The sequence below is a fragment of the Scardinius erythrophthalmus genome (genome assembly GCF_964197995.2).
Source record: "Scardinius erythrophthalmus genome assembly, chromosome: 15".
In the NCBI taxonomy this organism is placed as follows: Eukaryota; Metazoa; Chordata; class Actinopteri; order Cypriniformes; family Leuciscidae; genus Scardinius; species Scardinius erythrophthalmus.
The window spans coordinates 19221924-19237328 of record NC_138235.1 but is presented as its reverse complement, the minus strand read 5'-3'; the positions used below and the strand labels follow the sequence as shown (position 1 = coordinate 19237328).

The 15405-nt window shown below is 39.5% G+C and overlaps 1 protein-coding gene across 2 annotated transcripts in view; it reads right to left on the bottom strand.

Annotated features, from left to right (window-relative positions):
* Positions 1-15405, bottom strand: part of mtcl2 (microtubule crosslinking factor 2) — a 51461-nt gene that overhangs the window by 8416 nt on the left and 27640 nt on the right. The window contains exons 4-10 of one of the 2 annotated variants that reach the window (XM_081385898.1): positions 14772-14834; positions 12857-14170; positions 10327-10455; positions 4804-4917; positions 4491-4721; positions 3044-3190; positions 2753-2923 (exon numbers count right to left, since the gene is read on the bottom strand). In XM_081385898.1, coding sequence (XP_081242024.1) covers positions 2753-2923; positions 3044-3190; positions 4491-4721; positions 4804-4917; positions 10327-10455; positions 12857-14170; positions 14772-14834 — 2169 coding nt within the window. The remainder of the gene's footprint in view (positions 1-2752; positions 2924-3043; positions 3191-4490; positions 4722-4803; positions 4918-10326; positions 10456-12856; positions 14171-14771; positions 14835-15405) is intronic. The other variant, XM_081385899.1, reaches the window with a different exon arrangement.

The window sequence follows — 15405 nt, the reverse complement described above, 5'->3', positions numbered from 1 at the left end:
CACTTGACTTAAAGCTGCAGTACAATTTCTGCTCCATTAGCAGCACAAAACATAATGATTATCCAAACACTCCTCATGTCTTCTGATGTCTATTTTTTTGAGTAGTCTAAAATGCATGTGCCACTGTATTATGTGTACCTGCTCTTTAAAAATGTGCATTGTTATCGGTATTTTAACATTGAAAGATTCCACACCATCAACTTTAAGGCAGAACGTATAATGAATACACAAAAGCAGCAGCAAGCCAGTGTTTTCCAATCATAAAACATATTTATTCTAGGACATTGAATGGCTTTCCTGAGGTAAATGTAACGTTGCGTGACACAGTCATGTAAATTGTCACAGTCAGACACAGTCAAAACGTGCCATCAGAGAAGCGCTAATTAAACATCACTGTTTCAGTCAGTGATTTAGGCCCTCCAAAACGGTTTCGGCCAAAACCGATTTTTTTTTTTGGTGCATCACTACTTTATTTCTTATTTGTTTCTCATCTTTAGCCTCTGTGTTTATCAGACTGATCCACTAACTGTGTCTTAAATCCTGTTCCTCCCTGAGCCCATTAATTAAGCCATTAAGAAGACTGCAGTCATGAATATGTCTCAGTGCAGAGATATTAAACTCATCTTTCACCATCACGCCCTGCAACAAGCCTGTAAGCACACACTCCCTCTCACCCCCCCCCCCCCCATTGAAATGCCACATTGCTGATGACACACTGCAAACAGCTCTCCTCCCAGACTACTGGTGCATGTCTTAAACCAGGGGTCGGCAACCCAAAATGTTGAAAGAGCCATATTGGACCGAGAAAAAAAAAAAAAAAATCTGTCTGGAGCCGCAAAAAATTAAAAGCCTTATAAGCCTTATAATGAAGGCAACATAAGTGTCTATATTAGCTTTATTAGCCCCCTAGTATCAAAATGATAAGTAGGCTACAAATACATAATGAGCATTCATTATTAAATGTTTATTTTCCCTGCAGCACATCCTGGAGAGAATGACGCACCACGTGACTAATCTGCTGTACAATCGTGCTTTAAGTTTAACTTCCATTATCATTTTAATGTATTATGTTTCGATTTATTTATTCGTGTATTATGTTTACAACGTTGAAAAACTTTAACCCTTTCACACGTAAGTTTAAAATATTCTGACTGACAGTATTCAGTATTCTACTGATTCCCCCCTGCATGAGTTTTTCAAGGCGACCATTATTTAGAATGTCACTTTATGGTTTCCATGGTGACGCGTCATTGCGTGTCACGTGACACACCGCAGCAGCAACAGAGCTGAATGAATGATGATCTGCTTTTATGTCATTTTTCCTTTTTTATTCAAAATATTCACAAATTTGTTAGATATGGCATGAAATATCTGATATTCCGATTGTCAAATATATGCAAGTGGAAGCGTTTTGTTGTTTAAACACCTTTATAACGATCGCGTTAGTTGAGCTGTCGGATCTGTTGGATTTACAACACGTGAATTCATCCACTTCTCCCGAAATACATAAAAGTAAGTGGCTGGTGAAATGGGAGAAGAATAGAGTAAACTTTAAAGTTACTTACACAATGTGTATCTAATATGAATAAAACGTGTCTAATTATAATGGAAATGGTTATTATTGCCTCTTCCTTTAACATCAGTATGTATTTTACAAACTCTAAATGTATTTTTTTTTTGTATTATATGTCTGAAACCTAAAATAAACATTATGTGGTTGAAAACACTGAAAAGTTGTGATATATGACAGCTCTGAGCGCGCCTGTCTCTGGCTCAGCGCCAGCCAACGCGCGAGAGCACATTTGAATTTAGCAGTTGATCACGTGATGCACTGACCGTTCTAATCACACCTACCGATGTGATCGTACGTGCGAAAGGGTTAAGAATGTTTGTCATGTTTTTCCTCCTACAGAAATTATATTAAAACAAAAAATTTTTTTTCCATTTTCATATTTTTGAAAAAGCTCCAGGGAGCCACTAGGGCGGCGCTTAAGAGCCGCATGCGGCTCTAGAGCCGCGGGTTGCCGACCCCTGTCTAAAACCAACAGATCAAATAAAAAAAATTACAGGTCATGTCCAGCATCCTTCAGCCTGTTTGACAGCAAACTGATCGCGAGAAATGTATCTGGCTTCAGTGTTCAGAATGAATCTCCCAAGAGGAATTACTGTAATCTATGTATGTTAAATCAATGACTATAGCCCTGAGTGTAGGAGTAAAATTACCCACTGAGATCAATGCTAAAGTAATTACTTTACACATACAGTGCAAATTACCTATAAAATGATTCACCTCTATGGACTCTTTTAGATTTTATTGTGTTACAAGCCACAGTATATTTAACAGAATGTTCCCACTTGAATTTTCCCACTCAAGTTTTAAATCCTTAAGGGAAAACTCCAGCTGAGATACATTTTCAACAACTGTCCCCTATCCTGCAGACACAATTTGATCTACACATGCCATTTACTTTTGGCTACAGGAATGTATTGATTTAAAAGTCACTATAAGCTTTTATTACAAATTGATCTTTAAATTTTAAGCCATAAGGCAGGGAAAAACTCTATTTTCAGGCATTTCCTATGTTAAATGAGGACTATGTAAAATCTTGGCTCTTGAATTATGGAAAATATGTATACAAATTCCAATCAAGTGAGGCCAAGGTCCAACATTTGCCTAGTTTTTGTTTCAATTGTCTGACTGATGAATGTGCCCCCTGTATCAGGGCCGTCTTGAGCGGACACAGCTGCTCACCTGAGTGATAATGCTCTTGAGTTCCATCCGTTCCACTTCCCATGATGCTTTGGCACGGGCAAACTGCTGTGTTAACTCATGTGAACTCTGACGCTCCTCGCGCAGCTCAGCGCTCAAATCCTGTAGCGCCACCTTCAGGTCCGACAGAGTACTGCCGAATCCGCTAGGCTGCTGGGGGCAACAGGAGATTGAAATGAATTACATTTACATAGCCGTGAAGACTGTATTATAAGGACATCCAATCTAAAGTTGCAGAAGTAAGGTGTTCAGCCAATCTCTGCTTTCACCCACCTGTGGGCAGCTTTTCTCTGCCAGGCTGTGCTCTTTGGGTGTAGGGTTGAGTGGTTGCTCCTCAGCAGCAGACATCTTGTTGTCTCCATAGTGGGAGGTCAGCCCATCTTCCTCAAGCAGGATACGGAGATCTTTGACACTGTTAACCTGGAAAAACACATCAACATTTACTTCAATAATATTTACAAAGTACAATATCATTCAAAATGTTGGGGTCAGTAAGATTTCTTAAATGGTTTTATTATAATCACAAAGGCTGCATTTGATTAAAAATGCAGTAAAACAGTAATATTGTAAAATATATTTACAATTTAAAATAATTGTTTTTATTTTAAAGGGGTGATGAACTGAGAAATCAAATTTTCCTTGAGCTTTTGACATATAAGAGGTCATCATACTATAAGAATATCCTGTAAGTTTCAGAACTGAAAACTTCCTTGTTAGTCCAATAAAAGCTTTTATTGACACCAGGCACAGCGAACGACAGGTTTTTCAAAGTGGGGATCTATGACGTCAAAGGGTATCAAACACCGCCTCCGAGGAAGAAGATCAACGCCCACCGATTCGCGCATTACATGAAACTCATTATAATATGCAAAACTGTTATCCAATCATAGCAGTGGGCGTTTACTTCCAAGTCTTCAATGTGCCACGCACATAAAAGCCGAGCGTTTCAGAAGCTAGGCTCAAAACCAGGGTAGAAAATAGCTTATAACTTATTCATTTTTATGTTTTTTTAATGTAAAAACCAAGCAAACGTCATAAGTTGACCTCAGACAACAATATAAAAGAGAATATAAAAACCCAGTTCATGACTCCTTTATATTGTAAAATGTAATTAATTCCTGTGATGTTAAAGCTGTATTTTCAGCATCATTACTCCAGTCTTCAGTGTCACATGCTCCTTCAGAAATCATTCTAATATGCTTATTTGATGCTCAAGAAACATTTCTGATTATTATCAATGTTGAAAACAGTTGTGCTGCTTAATATTTTATGGATAACTTGTTTGGAGATTTTTTGATTAATAGAAAGTTCAAAAGAACAGCATCTATTTCTTGTGTAACATTATTAATGTCTTTACTTGTTCAATTAAACGCATCCTTGCTGAATAAAAGTACTTATTTATTTCCACAAAAAAACGTATTGACCCCAAACTTTGAGTGTAGCTAAAGGACCATAAAACCACTTTTGAGTGCAAACCTGCACCTTATTCAATAACCAACCACAATCCAGTTTAACCCTTTTCCCTTTTCAGTTTCAAACTTTTCATTTGTGAATGAATTGTGTTGTGCTTATTGCGTTCAGACTTAGTAAGCATTTTCACATCATTTCCCGATTTTCATTTCAACTCCTTCAGTGAATCAAGTGCTAAAACTAACAGTGTGTGTAAATAAACCTGCTTTTGGCACAATTCATTCTTGGTGAATTCCCCCTCAGCTCTCACCTCTAGGATATCCTTGCTCTCAGTGTCTAGTTTCTTGCCGAGTCTCCACTGTTTGAGGAGCCAGCGCAGCTTGAGGCTGATGAGGAGCAGGCTCTCTTTGAGCTGCTGTGACTCCTGCACCAGCAGGTTTCTCTCCTGACTCCACAGCTTCTGCTGCAGACGCGTCTGGAGGCTCAGGCTCTGTAGCTGGAAGTCTCTGAGGAGGAGGGCCTTCTGATGCTCTTCCTGAAGCTAGAAAGACACGTTAAAATGAGTCTACAACCAATCAGATTTTAGATGTTCAGTGTTTGAGAAAGAATTAACATGTTTGCACCTGAGAGAGTTTATGTGTGTCGTTGTGGCGCGCATTTTTCTCCTGTGACAACGCTTCCTGCGCTCCCTGAGCCTTCTCTCTTGCCTCAGACAACAGAGTGTGCAGCTCACCAACCTGGAGAATAACATGAAAACAGAGAAAAGGAGAGAGGGATTGAAAGTAATTGGTAATTTCAGTGGTACAATGCCAAAATAATAACTGTCTTTATAACTACATCAATTTAGATTCAAATCTGTCTGACTTCAAGAGTGCAGAGAACACCGAAAATGGATTAGAAGTTCCTAAACTAGAAACTAGATTTTTTTTTCTTTCTTATTGTTTTGATATTTTTCATCCCATTTCAAGTGCCACAACTATTTAAGTAAGCAACAAACATTCATACAGTATTGCAGACGGATGTCTTTGGCTGTTTGTTTTTTTTGTATAAATTAAATGTTGTGTCACAATTGTGTCAAGTTAACAATAGACCAACTTTTAAGAGCAGTACTCAAAGACAAAGTATTGTTTTCGATTACACCTTAGTCGAGTCCGAGTCATACTAAACAATTCATTAAGTCAATTTTTTTTTTTTTAACCTCAACTTGTAAAAAGCAATGTCAATTTTAAATGTAACAAAAGCAAACCTCTATTGCATTTTGATTTTTGATTTCATGCCATCTCATAATTGGTATCCTGCTCAGCAAACTTAAAGTCATGTAATGGAAGTTATGGCCAACTTTATTGTGACATTTCTGAGTGAAACGTCAGAAATGGGGCTTGACAAATACAGTGATATAAATTAATGAATTCAAGGCAGAGGTGGTAATAGGGGAACAGCCTGTTGTGACCATTAAGAGCTGAAAATGCTGTGGTAAGGGGACAGGGCTGTATATAAAGTATCTACATGTATCAACATGTAATTTCCATAACTCAGGGCCATCTCAAAACCGTTTAATTTTTGAATGCATATATGCTAAAGTTTATTGTATGGATCTATGTTTTCAAGTAGATGAATATTATGGCTATATACATGTGTCACACCTACATATAATTAATATATATTTAAATATTTACTATAGTAATAATTAGTATATACAACTTTAGGGATTTTTTGGTTGTTGTTGTTATTTCCCATGTAAACTACTGCTTCCAAGATGTTAGAATTTCTGTCAGGACCACTATCGTCAAATACGATTGACAATTAGCATGCAGTTAGGATTGGCGGTATGGTTCTGTTCTGGGCAAGAACTCCCTGCGCATCCATGCAACCAAGTAGAAACAGAACAGAACCAACATGAATGTATAGCAGATAACATTAATTCAAGATTTAGAGAATTTATTCTGATTCAAGGGGAATCAGAATGCCAAATCCTGACTGACGAGAGGAGGAGCTGGGGATGGAGGAGGGTAATAGCTCCTGAGAAACGCGATAGCTGCTGATAATACTGAAGCAGCTTATGTATTTATACAGTGATAGGCGTCATATTCCTATAGGTTGACGTGTATCAGCTGAGAGTCAGCTGATGCGAGCTTGACTAACGTGACCCGCCAGAACTGACGCTACGCTTAATAATTATTTTCCTTTGAAACTTGGAAGCTGCCATGTTTTTTTAAAAATAATAATAATATCATTACTAGCCTAACTCTATCAAGACCTTGCATTCAACTCAATAACATGTCTTGTGTAAAGCCCTCTAAGAAACACGTCCAATCTGAGTGAGGTGAGGAAACCAGTCTAAATATACAGGACTTTTTACAGAATTAAAAGTTTTGGGGAAAAAAGTGTTTTGCATCCCTAGACCATTTCTATTCATGGTCCAACAACAGTCCAACATTGAGCGAGCCCTCCCTAAAATTCGAAACATGAGACCAGAGCTTGATAACAAGATCTCAGTTTTTTCTTTTTCTTTGTGAAAACCACATTTGCCAGTTATGGAAATGCTGGGTGATGAATTGTTTGGGTGGAAACTGTTGATGGCTGGATGTTTCTCTGCAGTGCTGCAAGGGCGTTTGGCACAGCGTGCAGGACACCAAATCACATAATGCATGCTTTCATGATTTAAAGCTTGGCATAATCGTGTCAATACTTTATACTGTCTTCAGTTTAAAGACTGCATATTTCTCAGGAGTTTGAACTGTATAAAGTCTTGTACAAATTAAACAGATCACTGGCCATCTAAACTGAACCAAACTGAACAGAAAAAAAAATTAAGTAGGCCTTTACTGGGGAAAATACAGTGTAATGTAAGAGCGTAGTGGGATTAAGGCAAAACTAAACCATGTTGGCAGCGAGAACTATATTTGCTTATATCTGTGCATGGGTGGACAAGTCTTGTTTTATTTATGGACACAAGGGTGTTTTTATATTTTAACCACATAAACATTCTTTAGAGTCTATGAATGTCCCATTTAATAGACTTTGCTGTCTAGACGTTGCTGTTTAATAGACTTTGCCTAAACCCTAATTTCCCAATTCCCCATGAACCTCAGATTTGAGTGACCAGTACACAGCCTAAAGGTCCTTGTACTCTGAGTCCGAAAGTTTTGTGTGCGTTTTTTCGTATTCGTCATTCGGTGGCTCTGAATTGTCAAAACACCTCTAGATACCTCTAGATAATGCTTGCTACGGATACGAAAAACGCAGAATATCGAACCCAATCCAAATTTCTTTTTAATGACGGACGAAAGTTTCGGAGGCAGTGTGTAAACGTGATTGACACAACATGAGGTTGTATTTATTTTTTAACGTGCGAAAATTTCGGACTCAGTGTTCAAGGACCTTAAAGGGTTAGTTCACCCAAAAATGAAAATTCTGTCAGTAATCACTCACCCTCATGTTGTTCCAACCGCGTAAGACCTTCGTTCATCTTTGGAACACAAATTAAGATATTTTTGATGAAATCTGAGCCATGTCTGAATCCTCCATAGGCTTCTATGTGACCGAAACTTGCTGGCCCAGAAAAGTTATTAAAGAGATCGTTAATATAGTCCAAGTGACTCCAGTGGCTCAATCTTAAGTTTATAAAGCGACGAGAATACTTTTTGTGCGCAAAAACAAACAAAAATAACGACTTTATTCCACTATTCATTTCCTTCTCTCTGGACCTCTAGTTGGTTCGCGTAGTGTTTTTGCGCAGCGCGTCTGTGTACACGTCACCACGTAGGCTCACTATTGGCCGACGCCGGTCATGTGTGTGATGCGTGATGACGTGCAACACAGACGCGCAGCGCAAAAACACTACGAGGCCCAGAGAGAAGGAAATGAATAGTGGAATAAAGTCGTTATTTTTGTTTGTTTTTGCGCACAACAAGTATTCTCGTCGCTTGATATAATTAAGATTGAGCCACTGGAGTCACTTGGACTATATTAACGATCTCTTTAATAACTTTTCTGGGCCAGCAAGTTTCGGTCACATAGAAGCCTATGGAGGATTCAGACATGGCTCAGATTTCATCAAAAATATCTTAATTTGTGTTCCGAAGATGAACGAAGGTCTTACGCGGTTGGAACAACATGAGGGTGAGTAATTACTGACAGAATTTTCATTTTTGGGTGAACTAACCCTTTAAGCCTTCATTGTAGCTTCTGAGATTTTGAAGTTTGCCAACCATCCAAAGAGAAACCGAAAGCACCATTCATGGATGTAATATTTCATTGAACTTGTTGCTCTGCATTCTGAAATTGCCTTGAGGCCCGTCCACAACAAGGACGATAACTATATCAATAACTATAAAGATATAGTTCTACAAATCATTCTAAATATAAAAGCATAGCAAAGTCCATAACGATAATGGCACAGAGAAACGATATTGTTGGAATCACTTCCAGAATGATTTTTTCCAGCTGATGAACGATAAAAACATTGACAGCCAATCAGACTCTATCCTGCTTTAAATAACTAGAACATTTAAAGTGGCAGACAACAAAACTGCAGCGCGCTTAGAATAAACAGAACAATATCGCCCGCGGGTGTGGATGCTAATATAGTTCAGGGGTGCAAACACATGTATGGTCAAAAAAGAGAGAGGTAATCGAAGCCCTCGTCCCGCGGCAAATATCCAGATACTACATTGCCACCATCCCCAACCCACCCCTATAGGCACATAGAGTCAAATGAAATTTAGAAAAACTATCTTGCACTTCTTCTTGCATTACTGCTATTCCTGAAAACAATTTCACCTGATGATTTGAATAGCTCTTTTTGTAAAGAATTAATAATTCTAGGATGATTGGGGTAATTGTGTAGGGTAGGCCTAGCCTAGTGCATCTGCATAGAAACTAATAAACAAAATACAAATATAAATACAATAAAACACAAATACATGAGAAATAAAGCAGTGCTTTATGTTTTTCAGGTAAATTAACTGTATTAAGTATTAATACAGTTTATCTTTTGACTAAACTTTGATTAACTTTAGTGACACAAACAGCTGCAGGTATATTGGGTGCTGTCCCTTTAAGACGAATGCGCGTATCTAATACCGGTAATGACACGCGTCCGTTTTATTTTGACTGCGTTTACGGGGAAACTCGTTGAGACGGACACTGGCTTATTTTTTCGTGCACATGTCTGTTCAAACACAAATAGATGATAAAGAAAAGGGAATTCGGTGTTCACGAACTTCACGTGCTGTCTGCGACTGCGTGGCTCTGTGCGCCGACAGATCTACACTTGGATGTTAAACATAATATATATAGCCTGATACAGCAAAGACCAAGTCGGCAGTATTGACGGCAAAATAGGCTACAGAATATTTCGTTCTGTAGGCCTATTGACGGGGCAATATTTGAAAGTCGATAATTAGGTCTATTTTTTAAATTACAATTATATATGCATTTGTCAAAACCGAGAGACTTTCAAGCATCAAAATGTAATTTATTAATATGTATTTGCGCCTTCTATTTTGTCTGAAAACTTCCAACAGTCTTGCGTGTCGCGTGAAAAATAGGCGTCGGTTGCGGTTCTATTTCTAGCACGCGGTTTCGGCGCGGCTCGAGAAGTGTGTTTGTCATGCAGGCATTGTGCTCTAACACAAGCTCTAACCAGTTAACATGAGAGCCGGAATAAAAACGGACACTCCACGGCACGCAGAGAGAAATGTGATGCAGTGGCAGATCCAGAGTGAGACAGAAACACTAGCGGTTCACGCTTGCGCACATACTGCTGGTTTGGCGCGCAGTGTTCTGATTCGCTTATTTCCTATTTACTTGTTGGTGGACGCAATCCAGAATTACTGTTGGTTAAATTAAATTATAATCAGACCCCCCCCCCCAAAAAAAACTCTTCGGATCTGCACGATTCACACAAGTCACCCAAACTGACGTGAAAAAAGCGGGAGGCGCCGAAAAGCGCGCTGTTTGCACCCCTGATAGTTATCGTTCTTGGTGTGAACGGGCCTTTATCCATGAAGGATGCACAACATGCTGCCTCTGTTTTTGTCCAAAAGTGTTAGCTTATGTTTTGTAACAGAGCCATTGTGTGTACAATTGTAAAATGGTAGCAGAATAGAAATGTGTGTGTGTATGTGTATGTAATGCCTCACCAGATCAGAGTTTGTTTCCTTTAAGTCAGATTCCTCATCTTTGTTGCTGTCTTTGTGGCTGTTGCTCTCCTCCTCTGCCTTGCACGGGTGAACTTTGACCTCACAGTCTGGCTGATCTCTAGAGTCAGGCTGTTGCATGCATGCATGGGCAAGTTAATGAAGGAAAACAAAAAAACAACAATAAAAGACGAGCATGATAGAAGACAGACAAGATCAAGAAGAATATGATGAAGGAATAAAAAAAGGTTATGTGTAGTGTGGGTATATAAGACAGTGATGCAGGGTCAGAACAGACAAGTGAGAAATGAAACGAGAGAAATTGCACAATGATACCTATAAAACATCACCAGCAAATTAAAAACTCACAAGACAATGAAAAGTATGTATAGGAAAAACAGTTTGGTCATTGTGGTATAAGACAAAATGGCAAAAAGAAACAAAACAACAAGGAGCGAAAGCATCATCTTTGGTTTGAGGAGGAGGAAACAGTAAATGGGGTAGAGGGAAACCAAAAAGAGGGAGAAGAAAAACAAAGAAAGAAATGTAGCAGCGACCACAGGTCATGGTGCCCATGCAGTGAGGAAAAAGAGAGAGAGAAGGAGGGAGGGAAGAGTCTGGATTGGATCTCAAGAGTTGGGCCTCTAATGGAGCCTAAATAAATGCTTGTTAGATTAGAACTCAAATGAGTAAAAAAAAAAAAGAAAATAAATGTGTCTTTTTTTTGTGCCCAATACAACAGTGTTATATTGGACCCCATTGACTTTCATTGTATGGACAAAAACATTATTCAAAATATCTTCTTTTATGTTCCACAGAAGAAAGAAAGTCATACAGGTTTGAACAACATGAGAGTGAGTAAATGAAGAGGCTAAGCTTTTATCTGTGATGGGAAATAACTGTAACACTTTATTTTGATGGAACCTCTTGATCATTATGTTGACTATAACTTAAAAGTAACTTTGCAACTACATGTCAGCTAACTCTCATTAGAGTATTAGTAGACTGTCTGCTTAATATCTGCTAGCTCTTTATTGTGACTGTCCTGCAACAGACATTCTACTGACTATAAGTAACTTTGAAAGTACATGTCAACTTATTCTGGCCCTAACCCTACCAGTCAACTAATACTCGACTAACAATCTAATGAGAGTTAGTAGACATGTAAGTGCAACTGCTGCAACATTACTTTTAGTCAACAGAATGGATTTAAGGGACCATCAAAATAAAGTGAAACCAAAACAACTATTAATATCAAAAATCATTATTTTGCACTTTTTGCCAACATAAATGGATTAGCCAACTTCTTGTGATTGCTTAAATCACATGTGTCAGACTCCGCTCATGGAGGGCCACTGTCCCTTAGAGTTTAGCACCAACCAGCTCCAAACACCTGCCTGAAAGTTTCTAGTAATCCTGAAGATCTTGATTAGCTGGTTCAGGTGTGTTCAATTAGTGTTGGAGCTAAACTCTTCAGGACAGTAGCCCTCCAGGTTGACATCCCTGGAAATTGTCTGATCAAAGATTTATTGGAAACAGCCACGTCCAAATTCTATAATACATTATTATACTAGTCAACAAACACACTTACACTATTGCATCTCATTTGAATCTAGACATAAAATACTTAGCCAGTGCCAAAAAAGCTGATTCTTTAACCAAAATGAAAACTTTCACAACAAAACAGTTCTTATCACAATAATGATGATCTAACTCCATTAGAGGCCTAAATGCTATCCACTATGAAGCCTTATAATGCACCACAAGCATGCATTGTTATAGTGGTCGGTAGAGCTGCACGATTCTGGATAAATTGACAATCACAGACAGAGAATCTTCAAACAGAGATCACGATTCTGAACAGAAAACTAAAAAAAAGCTTAAAAAAAACAGTTTGAATGAATGATTCAATGACTCAATCATAAATACTTTACATGTTTCATTACTGGATGAATCAGCGTTTTTGAACAAATCTCTTGAATGAATGATTCAATCACACATACATTTTTTAACAGTCACTTGTCACCACAAGTTACTTTCAAAAAGTGATGCTAAATTTTTAACACTTCTGTAGACATCAGTGTTTAACCTGAACTATAAACTGTTATCCCAGTACTTCTTATAATATGAATATTTGTAACACAGAAATAACGATACTGTGTGGTTGAAAAGACTGTTTGTGAAGCTGTTTCATACCTACACATGACCTTCATACCTGCTCTCTCTTCAGTCAAGGGCAGCATCAACACAGGTTTGAATGTTCCGCTGTGATTTTGTCAAAGGTTTAATAGACACAGGCGAATGAATCATTGTCATTTAGGAATGACATTGTGTGGGTGTTCGAATCGAGATCGCAATCTTTTAACGGTTAATCGTGCAGCTCTAGTGGTCGACAAACCTTTCTAAGGGAAAGGGCAATGTAAATACAACTCAATCTAATCAAGCAAAGCAAAAAAGAAAATTGCTGATAAAAAAAGACAAAACTCCAAGCAAAAAGGAAAGAATAAAGATGCAAGGGAGATTGGGCGTGTACCTTCTGTTGGGCCATGTTCTGGTTGAACTGAGCATCTGTAGGGCATGAGCAATTTGCTGCAGGGTCTTCCGCCTCAGACAGCAGGGGCATCAGGGACATCCCTTCCACACGCTCCCTCTCTGAGGGCTGCCCCAGGGCATCCACCCTCTCACTGAGGGCCTGTAGCTGAGCCTGGAGGGACTGCAGTCTGCCATGCAGGGCCTCCACCAGGGGCAGCGTGGAGCTCTGGGTCTGGCTCTTCTCCAGCAGATCCGCTTCCGCAGACTCATTTGTTGTAATCTTACGATAGACAGCATCTGGTGTGACACTGGAGGGGTCGGGTGATGTTAGAAGCTGAATGGCTGAGGTAATGAGTTGCGCTTGGTCGCGGATAGCGAAAAGGTCTTTTATGCTGAGGCCCTGAGCAGTAGAAGTGTGACTTGGTACTGAAAATTTTGGATTCTTTTCCTCCAGAATATCGTTCTGCTCGTCGCCCACCGGGCCTTCGCGGTGCACCTGGCTGGGGACGCACTCAGCTGAGTCCCCTGCTTCAGCATCGGTTTCCAGCGCTGGACGTGCGGAACCCTGGTTGGAGGCCAAGTCACACCGTTGAAGGTTGGACAGAAGCACGCGGTTCTCATACTGGAGCTTCTTTACTTTGCCATTCAGCTCTGTGATCTGCAGCCTGGCAGCAAGCAGTTCTTTATGGGTGGTTTCGTTTAGACCGGATCCCTCATCTTCAGAAGCGCCAGGAATGATTTTGGGTGAATTGATGGTTGTGGACGGCAACAGCTCTATCTCATTGACAGGGGGAAGCTCGGATTTGTAGTGGTTGAGCTCGTTCATCAAGAGCTTGTTCTGCTCTTCCATTTCTATCAGAGACCGCCGCAGCAGATCCGCCTCTTCTTCCACGAACTGTAGATGGCGCTGTAGCTCCATCACATTCTCAGACGTGGAAAGCAGCAGGTGACCCCCGACTCCACCCATGAGCCCGACTCCACCCGGGGAATCCTGGATCTTCATGTCGTCCATTTCAGCGCGAATGCCACGGTTCTCCACCTCCAACTCTACGATCCGTCGGCTCAGAAGGTTCGCCTCCTCTTCGACAAGTTTCAGGTGTACTTTGACCTCGGCCTCTCGGGTGTGAGGAGAGTCCGCGACCTCTTCGACAGTAAGTGAGGCATCAACCTCTCCGTACAAAGAGCGAAACTTTGACAATTCCTCCCTCATGGATTCATTGTCTTTGACCATCTTGGTGAGTTTCTTGCACATGAGAGCTGACTCCTCTTTGGCGAAGTGAAGCTGGCACTTCAGGTCTGAACTGTCCTCTGGAGGCTGGAAAGAAACATTTGCAGAGACCAAAAAACTGTTATTTGCTACAATATTGAACAATACGCTGTCCATATATACACTGTTTCCACCACCAAGTCTTAGCCAAGTCAATGGCTAAGGTGGGGTAATGTCTTCACAACATTGGACATTTGTCATTTGATACTCCAGACACCTTATTTTATTTATCCACCTGAATTTAGATTAAAAAAAGTTGTCTACAAAGACTGTGGTGCCTCATGTTTTTTGGAGGCAGGTTATGTTGCAGTGGGAGAAATTATGAGAGAAGTTTGCAGAAAGCCCAGTATGATCCCTGCACCACTGCAGTGAAAAAGAGGTATAACAACTCAGGATCTTTGTTGTGATAAAAGCATTATGACTGTTCAGATATCACTATAGCATTATACAAAGACCACTTTGTAGGAGCTTGAACAAGAATGTAGACTACGACCTTGACGGTCTTAAGAAATAATAGAACAACGAAAGCTTTAAATCGATAGCACCTACAGTTTGCTATCAATGCTGTACTTTACCAGTTCTCTTTCAGATCATTATAATATCACAATAGAGGCAAAATAATTAATATTCTAGTATTAGTGTGTATTACCTGAGGCGATGCTTTTTTATCAGGTTTGTTGTTTGGTCTGGCACCTCTCTTCTTCTGAGAGTTCTGTGATAAAAAAAGTGATAAATTAATTAAAATGTTACAACATGACTCACTCTTGTTATCCCCCTCCCAAGCCACTGTACATCCACTCTGATATCACACCATCACTTCTATCTCCCACTCTGTGATATTTTCACTGATAAATCATCATTTGGCAGGAAACCAGCATGAAATTAAACTGATACACATCCAAATGTGAGGTATTGCATTGTTTCTACTCCACTGTAGGAAATGGAGATAGGAGGAGCAGAGAGAACCATCGATACATTTTAAAATGAATCGTTTAAATCGTGGATGCTGATTGGTTAATACAGGTTTTCAACAATGATAAAATACACATTCACAATATAAAACAGCCTCTTATACATTATTGCGTAAAATAATTAAAACAAAAATTGAAGGATCACTTCTAGTGTGATTTTCTCTAAAACCATGTAACTGCACCCATGTTTGTCTACATAAAAAAACAGGAATGGATGAATACAGACAAACTGCTGCGAAATATCCAATTTTCACTTCCTGTCGTATGTGGGCTGACAGAATGGCACAGGTTAATGGAATCGCAGCTTTTAAT